At 39.9% G+C, this 19,763-nt stretch overlaps 1 protein-coding gene across 13 annotated transcripts in view; it reads right to left on the bottom strand.

The window, feature by feature from the left end:
* The window catches only part of MTFR1 (mitochondrial fission regulator 1), a 135,946-nt gene that overhangs the window by 81,833 nt on the left and 34,350 nt on the right, over positions 1–19,763 (bottom strand). For all 13 annotated transcript variants that reach the window (XR_010127218.1, XR_008504036.2, XM_054497515.2 and 10 more), the window contains one exon: positions 18,004–18,102. Coding sequence is in view for 11 of the 13 variants with exons in the window: in XM_054497515.2 (XP_054353490.2) it covers positions 18,004–18,102 (99 nt within the window). In the remaining 2 variants the exon portion in view is untranslated. The remainder of the gene's footprint in view (positions 1–18,003; positions 18,103–19,763) is intronic.

Genomic DNA, 19,763 nt, shown 5'->3' with positions numbered 1-19,763 from the left:
AAAGATGGCACCAAAATGTTAGAGTAAATTTTTTTTACTCACCTAAAGGAAAATCGTCAGCTCTGGTGTTAAAAACACATGAGTGGTTTCTAACTCTTCCACTGAAGGTCTCCATGATTAATAGTCATAATCATATTGTTGCCTAATAGTATATGACAATCTCATAACTATAATTTAACTTTATTCAGTTTTCATTTTATAAGTTGATTTTTTTTTTTTTTTTTTTTTTTGAGATGAAGTCTAGCTCTGTTGCCCAGGCTGGAGTGCAGTGGTTCTATCTTTGGCTCACTGCAACCTCCACCTCCCGGGTTCAAGTGATTCTTCTGCCTCAGCCTCCTGAGTAGCTGGGACTACAGGCGCATGCCACCATGCCCAGCTAATTTTTTTATGTTTAGTAGAGACGGGGTTTCACCATGTTGACCAGGGGGGTCTCAAACTCCTGACCTTGTGATCTGCCCGCCTCAGCCTCCCAAAGTGCTGGGATTATAGACGTGAGCCACTGCGCCCGGCCTATAAGTTGATTTTTTTTTAAACTATCCTAGAAAATTAAGAAAAATTTTAGAATCTAAGCATGAGAAACCACTTTTTTCTAAAGAGATTTTAAAAGGTATGTGTAAGCAGGGGGGTATAAGAACAAGCAAACTGGGAGGTGGAGGTTGCGGTGAGCTGAGATCGTGCCACTATACACCAGCCTGGGTGACAGAGCAAGACTCCGTCTCGGGGGTAAAAAACAAAAAGAACAAGCAAAAGACCAACTTGAGCTAAATCCAGGAATATTTTAAAATGGCTATTATATAGCTGTTTTGTTCAATGTTTTTATATATGTATACATTATAATGTTGAAAATGTTTTTTAAAACTCCTTAAATCCCCTAAATTTTAAGTAAAAGCATTAAAGAACAAAAGAACAAACAGCAGAACAGAATTCTCTACCTAAACTTAACATGGATGCAAACAGAATATTTTGAAATAAATACAAAAAAAAAAGACAGCCAGGTGCGGTGGTTCCTGCCTACAGTCCCAGTACTTTGGGAGGCCAAGGCAGGCGGATCACTTGAGGTCAGGAGTTCGAAACCAGCTTGGCCAACATGGTGAAACCCCATCTCTACTGAAAATACAAAAAAATTAGCCAGGCATGGTGGCACACACCTGTAATCCTAGCTTCTCAGGAGGCTAAGGTGGGAGGATTACTTGAACCCGGGAGGCGGCAGTTGCAGTGAGCCGAGATTGCACCACTGCATTCCAGCCTGGGTGACAGGGTGAGACGGTCTCAAAAAGAAAAAGAAAAAAAAAGAAAATACAAGCAGGATATCTTGAAATTTATCTTGAAAAACAATAAAGATAACTGAGTTAAATTTAGATTTTGTTATACATATAATAATGCCTGAATCGAAAAGTCAACGAATAATAATTTTTAAATAAAGTTATCAGATTAATACTTCCTAAAAGTGTGAGTGAGGTTTAAATAAAAAAGAAAAACAATCAATCCACACTTTTTAATTAAGGAAAAAATGAAAAGGCCAAAGAGATTTAGTCATTAATATGTTTATCAAAAAGGTTACCCTTGGGACTCATGCATTGTTCAAACCTCCTCAATGCCATCATTGCCAAGTCAAACTTTTGTAAGATATATTTAAATAATGCCACTTCCTTAAACACAAAATATATCATGCAACACATAATACTAACATTGTTGAAAGTTTAAAATATCTTTAAAGTAATATTATGAATAAAACTTTAAATATATCAGCTGTTGGTATGTGTACCCTTCCGGTATAATTATCTAATCAACTTAATAAAGTCGCATTAAAAATAACATTTTAAGGGCCGGGCGTGGTGGCAGGCGCCTGTAACCCGAGCCACTAGGGTGGCTGAGGCATGAGAATCACTTCAATCTGGGAGGTGGAGGTTGCAGTGAGCTGAGATCGCGCCACTGCAATCCAGCCTGAGCGCTAGAGCAAGACTTGGTCACAAAAAAAAACCAAAATCCAAAAACATGTTAACAATAAAGTACTAAGAACATCGAGTATCTAAAGCACCTTAAATTCAGCCAGGTGCGGTGGCTCACGCCTGTAATTCCGGCACTCTGGGAGGACAAGATGGCGGATGGCTTGAGGCCCCAGGAGCTTGAGATCAGCCTGGGCAACATGGCAAAACACCCGTCTCTACTAAAAATACAAAATAATTAGCTAGGCATGGTGACATGCGCCTGTAGTCACAGCTACTCGGAAGGCTGAGGTGGGAGAATCATTTGAATCCAGGAGGCAGAGGCTGCAGTGAGGTGTGATCGCACCACCACACTCCAACCTGGGCAACAGAGTGAGACTCTGTCTCAAAAATAGAAATTTTAAAATCTTGCCTTCCACAAAAACAAAAACAAATAAACCTAATAACGAAATTATGATAAAAAGGCTTTCAAAATACTAATTTGCATGTAGTGGAAGTAATTTGTAATCAGATGAGGAAAAAAGCATAAACTTCAGTAAGTAAATTCTCAAGGTATAAGATCAAAGGGAAGATTTTTGTACCTCTCCCTATGTAGTTCAGAAACTTATCCAAACAGATATTGTATCTCAAATGGGTATCTCATACAACTTAAATAACACAACTGGGTATCATATTTGATCTCAAGAGTTGAGAAATCAGGTAATGTTCTGTTCCTACCCATTACTGAAAACAGAATGGTATCCTGATATTCCCATTAACACTGTAATAAGGAGATTCTAAGTGGGTTATGTGGCTATCCTTCAGCAGGAATGTTCCCCAAGCCCTGTGAGGCTCCTAGCAGAGATGGTATTTAATGGGCTGTTTTGTACAAGTGTTAGACAAATCTTAAGACTAAAATCTGAATGGTGCCTTCCTAAGGTGCTATTTCATGAGATGATCGATCAATCTGATCATGACCCTTTGTTTAGAAATAAAAATTCCGTTCCAATATAATGACTAGTTGGTAGAAAGTTAGGTATATTTAAGACAAAGACTTCTTACTTTCCTACAGAAGTTACAAAAATAGCTGTTTTCTTCTAAAACATCTATAAAAGGAAACAAAGTGTGGGGAGGAGGGAAGAAAAAAAGAAAAACAAAACAAAAAAACAAAGTACTACTTTTCTTTTTTGTTGTTGAGACCAGGTCTCACTCTGTCACTCAGGTTGGAGTGCAGTGGTACCATCTCGGCTCACTGCAACCTCTCGCCTCCCAAGTTCAAGCAATTCACCTGCGTCAGCCTCCAGAATTACTGGCACACACCACCACACCTGGCTCATTTTTTGTATTTTTGGTAGAGATGGCGGGTATCGCCATGTTGCCCAGGCTGGTCTCAAATTCCTGGGCTCGGGGGTTCCACCCCACCTCAGCCTCCCAAATGCTGGGTTATAGGCATGCACCACCACGCCCAGCCAGTACTACTTTTCTAAGAATACATATTCAAAGAAATATAAGTTAACTCATTTTCAGGATATCATAAATAGTAATTAAGGATTAAACACATTTCTCAATTTTACATCTATAAAATTAAATAATGCTTCCATAAAATTAGTATGTTAAACATAAAATGCCAGCTTTTGCACAAACTTTAAAAAAACAAAACAACAAGATACAACAAACTATTCCACAGACTTAATTTGGATCTTACTTAAGCCTTAATTATGCAAATGATACCATGTCCATAATATGTGTTCAATAAGATGAAAATGTTAATGATGCTCTCAAGAACCAATTCCAAAACTGATAAGATGTAGGTGATTTCTACTTGGCATCCTGTCCCACAAAACAAAATAGTTTTGGCATTTAAGTCAAACTCATTCAAAAGACAAAATAAAACTAGAAAAAAATCTTCTTTATAAAAGGCCGTTTCAGGTGTTGGTGAGGGAAGCATTCATTGAGTGACACAGGCATGGGACGCAAAGGACAATTTCCAGGACAATGCACTTAGTAAAGCACAAGTCAAGGTGAAGTCAGCCCTGGCAAGGACTGACAGTAAGAAATTCTTGGAAATACGATTTAGACACCACGACATGCATAGATGACCGATGGGAAGTTTGAGAAAGAAAAGGACAACTTACTGAAGGTTCCCAGCAAGATCCTGTCCTACTACAGCTATTATTAGTGGAAAAAGAAAAAAAAAGTGAAGAGACAGAAATTTTTTTTCAAAATCACATTTCATTCAGAGCAAAAATTCAATAACACTAAATTACCCAAAATTCAATTTTATTTTAGAAATCTTACTGAAGCAACTTTAATTTAAAATATTCCGATAATGTAATATACCAAAAAAAGTTCATTTAATAAAGTGCATATTAGTAAAATACAAATGTTGTACAATAGTAGAAAAGCTTAGAATAAAAATGTTAGAAATACTAACTTCATCCTCTTGTGACTTCATAAAATAAACACAACAGTACTGGGAACTAGGATTCTCTGCAAAGGGTATAATAGTAAATACACTCATTCTACTTTACTACCATTTGTTTATAGCCAAATGCATAACATACACGGATTCTTTGTTTGTTTGTTTTTGAGACCAAGTCTTGTTCTGTTGCCCAGGCCGGAGTGCAGTGGCGCAATCAGTTCACTGTAACCTCCACCTCCCAGGTTCAAGCAATTCTCCTGCCTCAGCCTCCTGAGTAGCTGAGATTACAGGCACCCACCACCATGCCTGGCTAATTTTTGTGTTTTTAGTATAGATGGGGTTTCACCATGTTGACCAGGGTGGTCTTGAACTCCTGACCTCAAGTGATCCACCCGCCTCAGCCTCCCAAAGTGCTGGGATTACAGGTGTGAGCCACCACACCCAGCCCACATATACATATTCTTAATAGCAACATAGTAAAATGATAATCTCTAGCTTTTTACCTAAATAGATTTAATTATTTCTCTTTTTTACCCCCACTTGCTTCCATGCTAAGAAAAACTAAAAGCAGGCCGGGCGCGGTGGCTCACGCCTGTAATCCTAGCACTTTGGGAGCCCAAGGCGGGCAGATCACGAGGTCAGGAGATGGAGACCATCCTGGCTAACATGGGGAAACCCCATCTCTACTAAAATACAAACAATTAGCCAGGCGTGGTGGCGGGCGCCTGTAGTCCCAGCTACTCGGGAGGCTGAGGCAGGAGAATGGCGTGAACCCGGGAGGCGGAGCTTGCAGTGAGCTGAGATTGCGCTACTGCACTCCAGCCTCGGCGACAGAGCAAGACTCCATCTCAAAAAAAGAAAAGAAAAGAAAAGAAAAACTAAAAGCAGAATTTCTGGGGTTTTTTTTGTTTGCTTGTTTAAGATGAAATCTCACTCTGTCACCCAGGCTGGAGTGCAGTGGTGTGATCTCGGCTCACTGCAACCTCAGCCTCCTGGGTTCAAGCAATTCTCCTGCATCAGCCTCCCAAGTAGCTGGGATTATAGGTACCTGCCACCACACCCAGCTAATTTTTGTATTTTTAATAGAGTTGAGGTTTCACCATGTTGGGCAGCTGGTCTCAAACTCCTGACTTCAAGTAATCCACCTGCCTCAGCCTTCCAAAGCGCTGGGATTATAGGTGTGAGCCACCATGCCTGGCCTGTTTTTTTTTTTTTAGACAGAGTCTTGCTCTGACGCCCAGGCTGGAGTGCAATGGCACAATATTGGCTCACTGCAACCTCTGTCTCCCAGGTTCAAGCGATTCTTGGGCCTCAGCCTCCCGAGTAGCTGGGATTACAGGCACGCACCATCACGCCCAGGTAATTTTTGCATTTTTAATAGAGACAGAGTTTCACCACGTTGGCCATGCTGGTCTTGAACTCCCAACCTCAAGTGATTCACCTGCCTGGGCCTCCCAAAGTGCTGGGATTATAGGCGTAGGCCATCGCGCCTAGCCGAATTTCTGTATTTTAATACAGTATAGTGACATTAAGTGACACCATCAACTTGCCAGGTAATATACCTATGTAAAGAACAATAGTATGAAAGACAGAACACTAAATTCAATATTCTAGCCCAGACTCAGTCACTACTATTTCTGAATGTGATTACTTTTTAAAAATGTATTCTGGCTGGGCGTGGTGGCTCATGCCTGCAATCCCAGCACTTTGGGAGGCCGAAGCAGGCGGAGGCTGAGGCAGGCGGATCACGAGGTCAGGAGACCGAGACCATCCTGGCTAACACGGTGAAACACCGTCTCTACTAAAAATACAAAAAATTAGCCGGGCGTGGTGGCGGGTGCCTGTAGTCCCAGCTACTTGGGAGGCTGAGGCAGGAGAATGGTGTGAACCTGGGAGGCAGAGCTTGCAGTGAGCCAAGATCGCGCCACTGCACTCCAGTCTGGGTGACAAGTGAGACTCCATCTCAAAAAAAAAAAATGTATTCTTTAAAATTACAAAGTTGTATATATTTATTATGTTTGAAATATGTGCAGTGGTTCATGATTATTTCAATAGATGCAGAAAAGGCCTTTGACAAAATTCAACAACGCTTCATGCTAAAAACTCTCAATAATTAGGTATTGATGGGATGTATCTCAAAATAATAAGAGCTATCTATGACAAACCCACAGCCAATATCATACTGAATGGGCAAAAACTGGAAGCATTCCCTTTGAAAACTGGCACAAGACAGGGATGCCCTCTCTCACCACTCCTATTCAACATAGTGTTGGAAGTTCTGGCCAGGGAAATTAGGCAGGAGAAGGAAATAAAGGGTATTCAATTAGGAAAAGAGGAAGTCAAATTGTCCCTGTTTGCAGATGACATGCTTGTATATCTAGAAAACCCCATTGTCTCAGCCCAAAATCTCCTTAAGCTGATAAGCAACTGCAGCAAAGTCTCAGGATACAAAATCAATGTGCAAAAATCACAAGCATTCCTATACACCAATAACAGACAAACAGAGAGCCAAATCATGAGTGAACTCCAATTCACAATTGCTTCAAAGAGAATAAAATACCTAGGAATCCAACTTACAAGGGACGTGAAAGACCTCTTCAAGGAGAACTACAAACCACTGCTCAATGAAATAAAAGAGGATACAAACAAATGGAAGAACATTCCATGTCCATGGATAGGAAGAATCAATATCGTGAAAATGGCCATACTGCCCAAGGTAATTTATAGATTCAAAGCCATCCCCATCAAGCTATCAATGACTTTCTTCACAGAATTGGAAAAAACTACTTTAAAGTTCATATGGAACCAAAAAAAAGCCCACATTGCCAAGTCAATCCTAAGCCAAAAGAACAAAGCTGGAGGCATCACGCTACCTGACTTCAAACTATACTACAAGTCTACAGTAACCAAAACAGCATGGTACTGGTAACAAAACAGAGATATAGATCAATGGAATAGAACAGAGCCCTCAGAAATAATGCTGCGTATCTACAACTATCTGATCTTTGACAAACCTGAGAAAAACAAGCAATGGGGAAAGGATTCCCTATTTAATAAATGGTGCTGGGAAAACTGGCTAGCCATATGGAGAAAGCTGAAACTGGATCCCTTCCTTACACCTTATACAAAAATCAATTCAAGATGGATTAAAGACTTAAACGTTAGACCTAAAACCATAAAAACCCTAGAAGAAAACCTAGGCATTACCATTCAGGACATAGGCATGGGCAAGGACTTCATGTCTAAAACACCAAAAGCAATGGCAACAAAAGCCAAAATTGACAAATGGGATCTAATTAAACTAAAGAGCTCCTGCACAGCAAAAGAAACTATCATCAGAGTGAACAGGCAACCTACAAAATGGGAGAAAATTTTCGCAACCTGCTCATCTGACAAAGGGCTAATATCCAGAATCTACAATGAACTCAAACAAATTTACAAGAAAAAAACAAACAACCCCATCAAAAAGTGGGCAAAGGATATGAACAGACACTTCTCAAAAGAAGACATTTATGCAGCCAAAAAACACATGAAAAAATGCTCACCATCACTGGCCATCAGAGAAATGCAAATCAAAACCACGATGAGATATCATCTCACACCAGTTAGAATGGCAATCATTAAAAAGTCAGGAAACAACAGGTGCTGGAGAGGATGTGGAGAAATAGGAACACTTTTACACTGTTGGTGGGACTGTAAACTAGTTCAACCATTGTGGAAGTCAGTGTGGCGATTCCTCAGGGATCTAGAACTAGAAATACCATTTGACCCAGCCATCCCATTACTGGGTATATACCCAAAGGACTATAAATCCTGCTGCTATAAAGACACATGCACACGTATGTTTACTGCGACACTATTCACAATAGCAAAGACTTGGAACCAACCCAAATGTCCAATAATGATAGACTGGATTAAGAAAATGTGGCACATATACACCATGGAATACTATGCAGCCATAAAAAATGATGAGTTCATGTCCTTTGTAGGGACATGGATGAAACTGGAAATCATCATTCTCAGTAAACTATTGCAAGGACAAAAAACCAAACACCGCCTGTTCTCACTCATAGGTAGGAATTGAACAATGAGAACACACGGACACTGGAAGGGGAACATCACACTCTGGGGACTGTGGTGGGGTGGGGGGAGGGGGGAGAGATAGCATTAGGAGATATACCTAATGCTAAATGACGAGTTAATGGGTGCAGCACACCAGCATGGCACATGTATACATATGTAACTAACCTGCACATTGTGCACATGTACCCTAAAACTTAAAGTATAATAATAAAATAAAATACATAAAAAATAAAAAAATAAAAAAAAAGAAATATGTGCAGCGGTTCAACTGAATTGGATTACCTCCAATTCAATTTTTTCTGGTGAAAACACTTAAAATCTACTCTCTCAGTGATTTTCAATATACAATACATTGCTGTTAACTATAGTCACCATGTTGTAAATGTATCTCTTGCATGGTCACTATTTTAAGTGAACATTTATTAAAAGTTTCCATACATAACACACTTAGAATAGTAGAAGGCTAGAGAACAAAGCCACCAGAGGGAGGAAAATGTGTCTATTTCTGAAAATAATCTTTAAGGGTACGTAGCAGTATCCGTGTGGAAATACAAGGTTTTTAAGAGATCAACTGCCTGAGATGAATAAAATGGCCACAAACATTTGTTGGTTACTTTTTTTTTTGGAGATGTCTTGCTCTGTCGCCCAGGCTGGAGTGCAGGAGATGGAGTCTTGCTCTGTCGCCCAGGCTGGAGTGCAGTGGTGTGATCTTGGCTCACTACAACCTCCAGTTCCTGGGTTCCAGCAATTCTTCCTGCCTCAGCCTCCTAAGTAGCTGGGATGACAGGAACTTGCCACCATGCCCGGCTAATTTTTGTATTTTTAGTAGAGACGGGGTTTCACCACAGTGGCCAAGCTGGTCTCAAATTCCTGACCTCAGGTGATCTGCCCGCCTCGGCCTCCCAAAGTGCTGAGATTATAGGTGTGAGCCACCATGCCTAGCCATACTCAGTCAGTCTCAAAACTACTATTTCACAGTGCCTTTTTTTTTTTTTTTTTTGAGACGGAGTCTCGCTCTTTCGCCCAGACTGGAGCGCAGTAGCATGATCTCGGCTCACTGCAACCTCCGCCTCCCAGGTTCAAGTGATTCTCCTGCCTCAGCTTCCTGAGTAGCTGGGATTACAGGCACTTGCTATCATGCCTGGCTAATTTTTGTATTTTTAGTAGAGACGGGGTTTCACCACATTGGCCAGGCTGGTCTTGAACTCCTGACCTCAGGTGATCCGCCCGCCTCAGCCTCCCAAAGTGCTGGGATTACAGGTGTGAGCCACCGTGCTGGGCTCCACAATGCCAAAATTTATAAAACATACTATTTGTTGCTGGATTCAGTAATCTTTAAGGGCCAACTGACTATAAAATTATAGCTAAAAATAAAAATGAACATCATATACAGTATGACATCACATGCTAGCATATTCCAAATTATCTAGTAGTTATTGAAACACACGGTTAAATTTAAGTTATTTTATATATTAATCCAGGTATGCATCTTCAGACAGCTGAGATGTTCAAAGATCACTATACCATACTACTAAGTCTCCCACTTTAATAGTTCCTGACTGACTGGAACCTTCTCTTGGTTCCTCAAACAACTTCTTTTTATTATTATTATTATTATTATACTTTAAGTTTTAGGGTACATGTGCACAATGTGCAGGTTAGTTACATATGTGTACATGTGCCATGCTGGTGCGCTGCACCCACTAACTTGTCATCTAGCGTTAGGTATATCTCCCAATGCTATCCCTCCCCCCTCCCCCCACCCCACAACAGTCCCGAGAGTGTGATGATCCCCTTCCTGTGTCCATGTGTTCTCATTGTTCAATTCCCACCTATAAGTGAGAATATGCAGTGTTTGTTTTTTTGTTCTTGTGATAGTTTACTGAGAATGATGATTTCCAGTTTCATCCATGTCCCTACAAAGGACATGAACTCATCATTTTTTATGGCTGCATAGTATTCCATGGTGTATATGTGCCACATTTTCTTAATCCAAGTCTATCATTGTTGGACATTTGGGTTGGTTCCAAGTCTTTGCTATTGTGAATAATGCCGCAATAAACATACGTGTGCATGTGTCTTTATAGCAGCAGGATTTATAGTCCTTTGGGTATATACCCAGTAATGGGATGGCTGGGTCAAATGGTATTTCTAGTTCTAGATCCCTGAGGAATCGCCACACTGACTTCCACAATGGTTGAACTAGTTTACAGTCCCACCAACAGTGTAAAAGTGTTCCTATTTCTCCACATCCTCTCCAGCACCTGTTGTTTCCTGACTTTTTAATGATTGCCATTCTAACTGGTGTGAGATGATATCTCATCGTGGTTTTGATTTGCATTTCTCTGATGGCCAGTGATGGTGAGCCTTTTTTCATGTGTTTTTTGGCTGCATAAATGTCTTCTTTTGAGAAGTGTCTGTTCATACCCTTTGCCCACTTTTTGATGGGGTTGTTTGTTTTTTTTCTTGTAAATTTGTTTGAGTTCATTGTAGATTCTGGATATTAGCCCTTTGTCAGATGAGTAGGTTGTGAAAATTTTCTCCCATTTTGTAGGTTGCCTGTTCACTCTGATGGTAGTTTCTTTTGCTGTGCAGAAGCTCTTTAGTTTAATTAGATCCCATTTGTCAATTTTGGCTTTTGTTGCCATTGCTTTTGGTGTTTTAGACATGAAGTCCTTGCCCATGCCTATGTCCTGAATGGTAATGCCTAGGTTTTCTTCTAGGGTTTTTATGGTTTTAGGTCTAACGTTTAAGTCTTTAATCCATCTTGAATTGATTTTTGTATAAGGTGTAAGGAAGGGATCCAGTTTCAGCTTTCTACATATGGCTAGCCAGTTTTCCCAGCACCATTTATTAAATAGGGAATCCTTTCCCCACTGCTTGTTTTTGTCAGGTTCCTCAAACAACTTCTATCTGGCCTTAGGATCTCTACACATGCTATTCTGTCTGCACACAATGACTCCCTCAACCTCTACTTGTCTCCTCAACCCTGCAGAGCAGGCTCTTTGTAATCCTTAATTGTCATTCCTTTAGAGAGGCGTTCCCTGAACTTCTCCCCCATGCTATACTACTTCATACTATATGGCATTTATTACAAATGATAATTATATATTATAAATTATATATTATAAATCTATATTATTTATTACAAATGATAATTATACCTTTATTAGCATATTGACTTTTTAAATATCTCTCCCACTGAATCATATAATCAATAAGGGCAGACATACATGCTGTTTCATTCACCACTCAATACCAACATCTAACATAAAGTATGAATTTCAAGTTTACTTGCTATATAAAGATGTGCCATAACAAATGGCCATTTTACTTCCAGATTTAATCACCATGTGTGAGCTTTAGTAGGAAGCTCATTCATCACTTTTTTGGTTACTGAACAGTCCTTTTCCACCACCAATTCCAAAAACCATTCCTTGCAGTCCAAGAAAATAGCTTGGGTTAGGTTTACCAGAGAGAAAAATGTGAAATTACCCAACAGAGTTGGTATTCAAACTACTATAACCACACAGCCAAGTCCCCAACCCAGGTTATTCTGAAGTGCCTCACTTGGTAGTACTGAGGATCACATTTTTGGGGGGTATTTTGCCTTAAGGTTTTTTTTTTTTTTAAATGTAGTAATACCCTACTATACTACACTTACATTCTATGTTTCTCTTTAACTCATATAACTTAAAATACATTAAAATGTACCCCAAAAGTGCTTTAGTGAATACTTACAATTGCCAAAAGATAATATGTCACTGTTTAAATGTGTTGGTAAACACAAACTTTCTGTAGCAAAATACTAAAACAAAACTATGTCTAAGGTCCTCAACTTTAGCTGCACAGGATCCTGAAGAGGGTTTAAAAAACAAATGCATGAAATTCAGATTTAGTAAGCTATTAAACAGGACCTGTATTTCTTTAAAAGCTCCCTAAGAATTTTAGTACAGAGGTAGGGAAGCATATACAGTCACATTGGAGGATGAGGCCTGAGCATGGGTTTTTTTTTTTTTTTTTTTTTTTTTAAACGCTCCTGATGATTTATATGCATCCAGTGTTAAGAACCACTACAGGCCGGGCACGGTGGCTCATGCCTGTAATACCAGCCAGACCAGCCTGGAGAACATGTTGAAACCCCATCTCTACTAAACATACAAAATTAGCCAGGTGTGGTGGCGCATGCCTGTAATCCCAGCTACTTGGGAGGCTAAAGCAGGAGATCGCTTGAACCCGGGACGTGGAGATTGCAGTGGGCCGAGATCGCGCCATTGCACTCCAGCCTGGGCAACAAGATTGAAACTCCATCTCAAAAAAATAAATAAAAAATAAATAAATTAGCCAGGTGTGGTGGTGCGTGCCTGCAATCCCAGCTACTCGGGAGGCTGAGACAGAGAATCACTTGAACCCAGGAGACAGAGGTTGCAGTGAGCTAAGATTGAGCCACTGCACTCCAGCCTGGGTGTCAGAGCAAGACTCTGTCTCAAAAAAAAAAAAACACTGCAAATTAAAACCTCTGCATCCCACTCCTCCTTATCCCCCAGAGTTTACTGCTTTTGCAAGCCCCTCCATGAACTGAATTTTCTTTTGATGTCATGAATTTAGAAACTAGGAGACAAAGAAGGGCCTGTTCTCCTAGTGTGTCTTAATCTAGTTCCTACCTCCACAAGGAAAACGATATCCAAATACACAAAATGCTTATGGCCACAAGTGTGTAGATGTGCTGAAATACACATATGTGAAAGGTAGAAAAGGGCCAGGGGAAGTTAGCTTTCTTCAACCAAAGTAAATGTGAAGGGTCTAGAAATCCTGTTTTGAGTATAAAGTAGCCAATTCATTCCTAGAGCTAACTGAAGTACAGGAGAAGTAATAAAACCTAAGAGGTTATAGGCAGGTCTTCAATAACACAGCAAAGAAACATGTATTGGGTGTCTTTTATAGGGCTTTTTACATGTATCACCTCATTTTATTGCCAGCACAATAGTCACTGTGCCCATTAATTGGATGAAGGTGTAACTAAATGTGTTGGTATGTGTTCTGATTTGTGACCCTATAAAATATACAGAAATCCAATCTGTAAAACAAAGGAGTTAAATTATTTATTACTATTATTTTACTTTTCCATAAGTTGTTGGGGTACAGGTGGCATTTGGTTACGTAAGTTCTTTAGTGGTGATTTGTGAGATCTGGGTGCACCCATCACGCAAGCAGTATACCCTGCACCATATATGTTGCCTTTTATCCCTCGCCCCCCTCCCAAAGGAGTTAAATTAGAAAACCAAAGAAGATAATTAGTTCCGTAACTATAAAGTGGCAATAATGATAATAGCAAAACCACTACTAGCAGCAGTACTTTTACTGTGCACTCACTATGTATGAGTAATTATGCTCAGGACTTCACATGCATAATCTCATCTAATGTTCAAAACACAAAGGAATATGCCTGTACTGCCTATCATTTATATAAGAGTCTTACTTGACCAAAGATACATGGGTTAGCTAGTACAGGGAGGAGATGCTGTGATCTAGAAGGAATATATTGAGGTCTAAGATTTCAAAGGTGAAACGGTTTCAAGGCTGACAGGGTTGAGCTGTTGCCAGTGATGCAAGTACTAGGAAAGGAATGAAAGTGAAAGTCAACAGAAGTAGAGGAAGCAAAGAAAAATGAGGCTGCATTTCAGGTGGGTTCTCCAAAAGACAGTGAAATCACCGAGGACAATGGGAAGACTGGTTTTGACTACCTAACTTCACTTTCTGAATTGACCGTATGACTGTCCCGTTCTCAGTTTAATCCACTTCAACTTGGATATGGTCTCAGTATAATGATGTCCACTTGCCCTGTGCCCCATAGTAGACTCCCAGTCTCAGACTTTCAGTAATAATATTTACCCACATTGGACTCCCAGATAGCCTGGATATATTCCACATCAATTAGCCCCTAAATGAGCTATAAAAATAAGGGAAAAAAATGCATTTTCAATTTTCTTACTCAAAACTGCCTCCTCTATACATTTTGAAGACTACATCTTTTATATTTCTGATAAACAAAGAAGCAATGGAGATACAGAAGGATGATAGCATATGTAAAACATTTAAGTAGCAGACAAAATACTTTTTATTTTTATTTTTTTGAGACAGAGTTTCACTCTTATTGCCCAGGCTGGAGTGCATTGGCGTGATCTCGGCTCACAGCAACCTCCAACTCCCAGGTTCAAGCCATTCTCCTGCCTCAGCCTCCTGAGTAGCTGGGATTACAGGCACCTGCCACCATGCCCAGCTAATTTTGTATTTTTAGTAGATACGGGGTTTCTCCATGTTGGCCAGGCTGGTCTCGAACTCCTGACCTCAGGTGATCCACCCACCTCAGCTTCCCAAAGTGTTGGGATTGTAGGTGTGGGCCACCAGACAAAATACTTTAACACCGATGTTGAATTTTAAAAGACTCAGTATGGGCCAGGTGCGGTGGCTCACACCTGTAATCCCAGCACTTTGGGAGGCCGAGGCGGATGGATCACCTGTGGCTGGGAGTTCGAGACCAACCTGGCCAACATGGAAAAACCCCATCTCTACTAAAAATACAAAATTAGTCAGGCTTGGTGGCACATGCCTGTAATCCCAGCTACTTGGGAGGCTGAGGCAGGAGAACTGCTTGAAGCCGGGAGGCAGAGGTTGCAGTGAGCCGAGATTGTGCCATTGCACTCCAGCCTAGGCAACAAGAGCAAAACTCCGTCTCAAAAAAAAAAAAAAAGACTCAGTATAACTGGAAATAAAAATCTATAACTATAAACAAATGGCTTCCGTCTCTCACTACATTCTCAAGTAGGTCATCAATGTTTCTCGTACCTTACTCTTCTCCTTATGTTAATCCATTTTTTTCAAATGCAGTTCAAATTAGTTAAATCTAATACTCTTTTTCTGCTCATACTCTTTTAAAAGACTGACAACATCGAGAAAAAGAATTCTCCCAAGTAAACGTACTTGACTCTAGTACTTCAGCCCATTGACTGTCAAGACAGACTTGGGGGTTGCAATCAGATAACGTTAGATATCTCCACGCCTCTAGCTATATGAATGCAAACGCTGAAGCACATTTTCCTGGAACTAGGAGGGAGGTAAGATAGTTAACTAGAAAGACACTGATGGAATTGAACAATCAGAAAAAAATTTATAAACCTTAGTTAACATAACAGCTATTTGAAGGAAACTGGCAAATAAGAGCAGTTCATGTCTAAATGAACTGAATTCTTGGAAAGTACTTGAGAGACTTATTACCACAGATTTCTTCATTTTGATTATTAAAAAGAAAAAAAGGCAGCCGGGTGCAGTGGCTCACGCCTGTAATCCCAGCACTTAGGGAGGCAGAGATGCGCAGATCACCTGAGGTCAGGAGTTTGACACCAGCCTGGCCAACATGGTGAAACCCCGTCTCTCCTAAAAGTACAAAAATTAGCCAGGCGTGGTGGCAGGCACCTGTAATCCCAGCTACTCAGGAGGCTGAGGCAGGAGAATGGCTTGAACCCAGGAGGCAGAGTTTGCAGTGAGCCAAGATCACACCACTGCACTCCAGCCTGGATGACAAGAGCGAGACTCCGTCTCAAAAAAATAAAAAAATAAATAAATAAGGCTTTGCATGTTTGACTTCATGAGTTTAAAAAAAAAAAAAAAAAAGCCTATACTGTAATAAAAAATTACTTCTTGGAAAGCTCCAATCTGTCCATTTCTTTTTTTTCTTTTTTTTTGAGATGGAGTCTCACTCTGTCGCCCAGGCTGGAGTGCAGTGGCACAATCTCAGCTCACTGCAATCTCCGCCTCCCAGGTTCAAGTGATCCTCCTGCCTCGGCCTCCTGGGTAGCTGGGATTTCAAGTGTGTGCCATAACACCCGGCTAATTTTTGTATTTTTAATAGAGACGGGGTTTCACCATGTTGGTCAGGCTGGTCTTGAACTCCTGACTGCCTCAGCCTCCCAAAATGCTGGGATTACAGGAGTGAGCCACCATGCTCAGCTCCAGTCTGTCCATTTCTAGACCGATGCACAAAGGTTTAGCCAGTCAGTCTGTGAGCAGGATTATAAACACAGCAATGAACAACCTTGCCAGTCAACCTGAATAAATGCTAATTTCTACCACACACGTCAACCTGAATAAATGCTAATTTCTACCACTTATTTAGAAACCAATTTTCCAGGAGGCTGAGGCAGGAGAATTGCTTGAACCTGGGAGGTGGAGGTTGCAGTGAACCGAGATCGCGCCACTGCACTCCAGCCTGGGCAACAGGGCAAGACTCTGTCTCCAAAAAAAAAAAAGAAAAAAGGAAAAGAAACACATTTCATCTCCATTTACCAGGAGGAGTGATTTAAGAACATGACATGTTATCAAACGGGTACACGTGGGCACTTCTGAATTTCTGAATGATGAGTTAAATAAATCTTCCACATCCCCACATGTTAATCTATTATTTAAAAGTGGCAGAGATATCTGTTGAATTTTGTATTATTCAATGTTGAACTGAAATGTTGTTACATTACGGTTGTAAAGGATTGCTAAAAAAAAGAACAAAGTTATGTGATAAATGTCTAATACTATAATAACAATAAGAAACAAGGCCAGGCACAGTGGCTCACACCTGTAATCCCAGCACTTTGGAAGGCCGAGACAGGCAGATCACGAGGTCAAGACATCAAGACCATCCTGGCCAACATGGTGAAACCCCATCTCTACTAAAAACACAAAAATTAGCTGGGCGTGGTGGTGTGCGCCTATAGTCCCAGCTACTCAGAAGGCTGAGGCAGGAGAAGTGCTTGAACCTAGGAGGCAGAGATTGCAGTGAGCCGAGATCCTGCCCCTGCACTCCAGCCTGGCAACAGGCAAGATTCCATTTCAAAAAAAAAAAAGAAAGAAACAAAAGCACAAATCAAGGAAAATAGCAATATCTCCAAGCAAAAAGTAGAGTTGCTCCAGATTTGGTGCTAAAAGAGAATACTGTACTAAGACCTTCAAAAGTTCTAAGACTAAGACTTTCAAAAGTTCTCCTGATTCACGGTTTGACTAGCACCTCACTGCGAAAACCACAATTACCTTTTTGTCTTGACACTGTCATTGCCAAGGCAATGGATCCTATAATTAATGCTGAGCTTGAAACCAATGACAGGGAAAGCAACTTATATGGCATCCACAGAGATCTAAAAATAAAGCAGGGGAACAGAGTGGCTATCCAAAGAGGAAGGTATAATTACAGAAGAAAAATAATGGTGGTACATGAAGCACCTGAAATAATATAAAGCCTATGTTTGAGGTCACCTAGGAATTAACAACTGCTTAGCTTATTATATGCTTCTAAATCTTCACATATGCATCCTTAAGAAGGATAAATATCTTAAAAATCTCAATCACTTCACAGAGAAACTAAAATTAGAAAGGCTTTACTGTGGTTTTTAATCCTCTTTTATTGTATTGATAGTGGCATCAATTGGTGAAAAGTCTCAAAAACAAAATGCTTTTAAAACCATCTTGCCTATTTATATTTCTAATGTACATATTAATAAAATACTTAAAATATATAAAATATAGTACCTGAAACTGAACTCTTGGACACTGAATCAGAGACAAATTAGTACCAATTTTCCTTACGATACTTCGAGACGAACCATATGGCTTCCTAGACCAAAGTACCTGAGGAAGTAGGAAAAATCGAAAGCTTAATTACAAGATGTACAGAACTGTTAAGACAAAGCATTAGACAATTATTTGTACGACATACTAACACATTAATTAAAGGATCAGAATGCTCTAAATGTTATGGCAAATAAGCTAATGTTTCTCAATCTAAAAATAAAGAATATATAGATTGATAGATAGATATTATTAATTCAATAAAGTTTAATGTAAGGTATTATATAAAAATATAAACTAGCCAGTAATTTTTAAATACTATACTTACAGTAAAAATTTTATTTTCATCAGGTTTTCATACTATTCTGCAACAGAAACACTATTTTATCTCTTCTGCTATATTTTTAGTTTTAGAATTTTGATATACATAATTTTTCTTAAATGTATGTTACTTTTGCTGTAATACACTTTTCAAAACAATCCCAAATTAGTACAAAGTTCAGAATCTGAATGTGTACCATGCAGGGTGCTCCATGTTGTTTGCTGCACAAGAATGCTTGGCCAAGGGTGAGCAAAGGCTGAAATCCAGGCATATTGCTCTTGGGAGGCCTACTCCCCAAAGGAAAGGTAAGAAATTTCATCTGAGCAGAATTTTTCAGATGAAATCATAATAAAACAGGACATTATGCGATGCTTAAAGACAAAAATGAACCCTCAAAGCAAAAAAAAAAAAAAAAAGCACACGTGTTGAATGTTAGGTAAATCATTACAAATTGTACCTTGAAACTTCTCCCCAAGTCTATGATCTCTCTTTAAAGGAAAAACTATCCATCTGTTTTGAGTGCTACACTTGAAAGCCTGGACAGAATAAGTAAAGAAAGGTAGTATGCTATTAAAAGCAATTCTAAAAGAAAAGAGTAAGAATTATATGACTATTATACTTATTCATCAAACTTTAACATTCAATTATATAAGGCTGGGTGCAGTGGCTCTCGCCTGTAATCCCAGCACTTTGGGACACCGGAATGGGCAGATCACCTGAGGCCAGGAGTTCAAGACCAGCCTGGCCAACATGGCAAAACCCCATCTCTACTAAAAATACAAAAATTAGCCAGGCATGGTGGTGCACACCTGTAATCCCAGCTACTTGGGAGGCTGAGGCATGAGAACTGCTTGACCCCAGGATGCGAAGGTTGCAGTGAGCCAAGATCACACCACTGCACTCCAGCCTGGGTGACAAAGCGAGACCTCGTCTCAAAAATAAAACAAAACAAAAACTCAAAAAACAATTATATTCTAAAGACTAAAAAGAACCAAATCAGCTGAGTATGAATTCTGGAGAAATGGATGCTACCCCTTTTTTAAGATCAATCCGTGATCATTCTACTTTAAAGAATGAAATTACCCCAATATAAACAGCATAACCAAACAACTGTTCACCGTAAACAGTGGAGGCTCCAAAACCTAACTCAAACTAGATCCTTAGATAAAAGCATATACAACTTATAAAACGAGCACAGAAACTATCTGATTTCTTAAATTTTAGCAATCAAGTCTAATTCAAGGATAACAGTATGAGTCAGTGTGGGGTTCAGGGCTGGGCACAGTAGCTAACATCTGTAATCTCAGTGCTTTGGGAGACTGAGGTAGGAGGATCATTTGAGGCCAGAAGTTTGAGATTGGAAGTTTGAGACCAGCCTGGGATCTTTTTGTGAGACCCC

Source organism: Pongo pygmaeus, chromosome 7, assembly GCF_028885625.2.
Source record: "Pongo pygmaeus isolate AG05252 chromosome 7, NHGRI_mPonPyg2-v2.0_pri, whole genome shotgun sequence".
NCBI lineage: Eukaryota > Metazoa > Chordata > Mammalia > Primates > Hominidae > Pongo > Pongo pygmaeus.
Note: the sequence above shows the minus strand (reverse complement) of the source record. Positions and strands in the feature narration are given on the sequence as shown.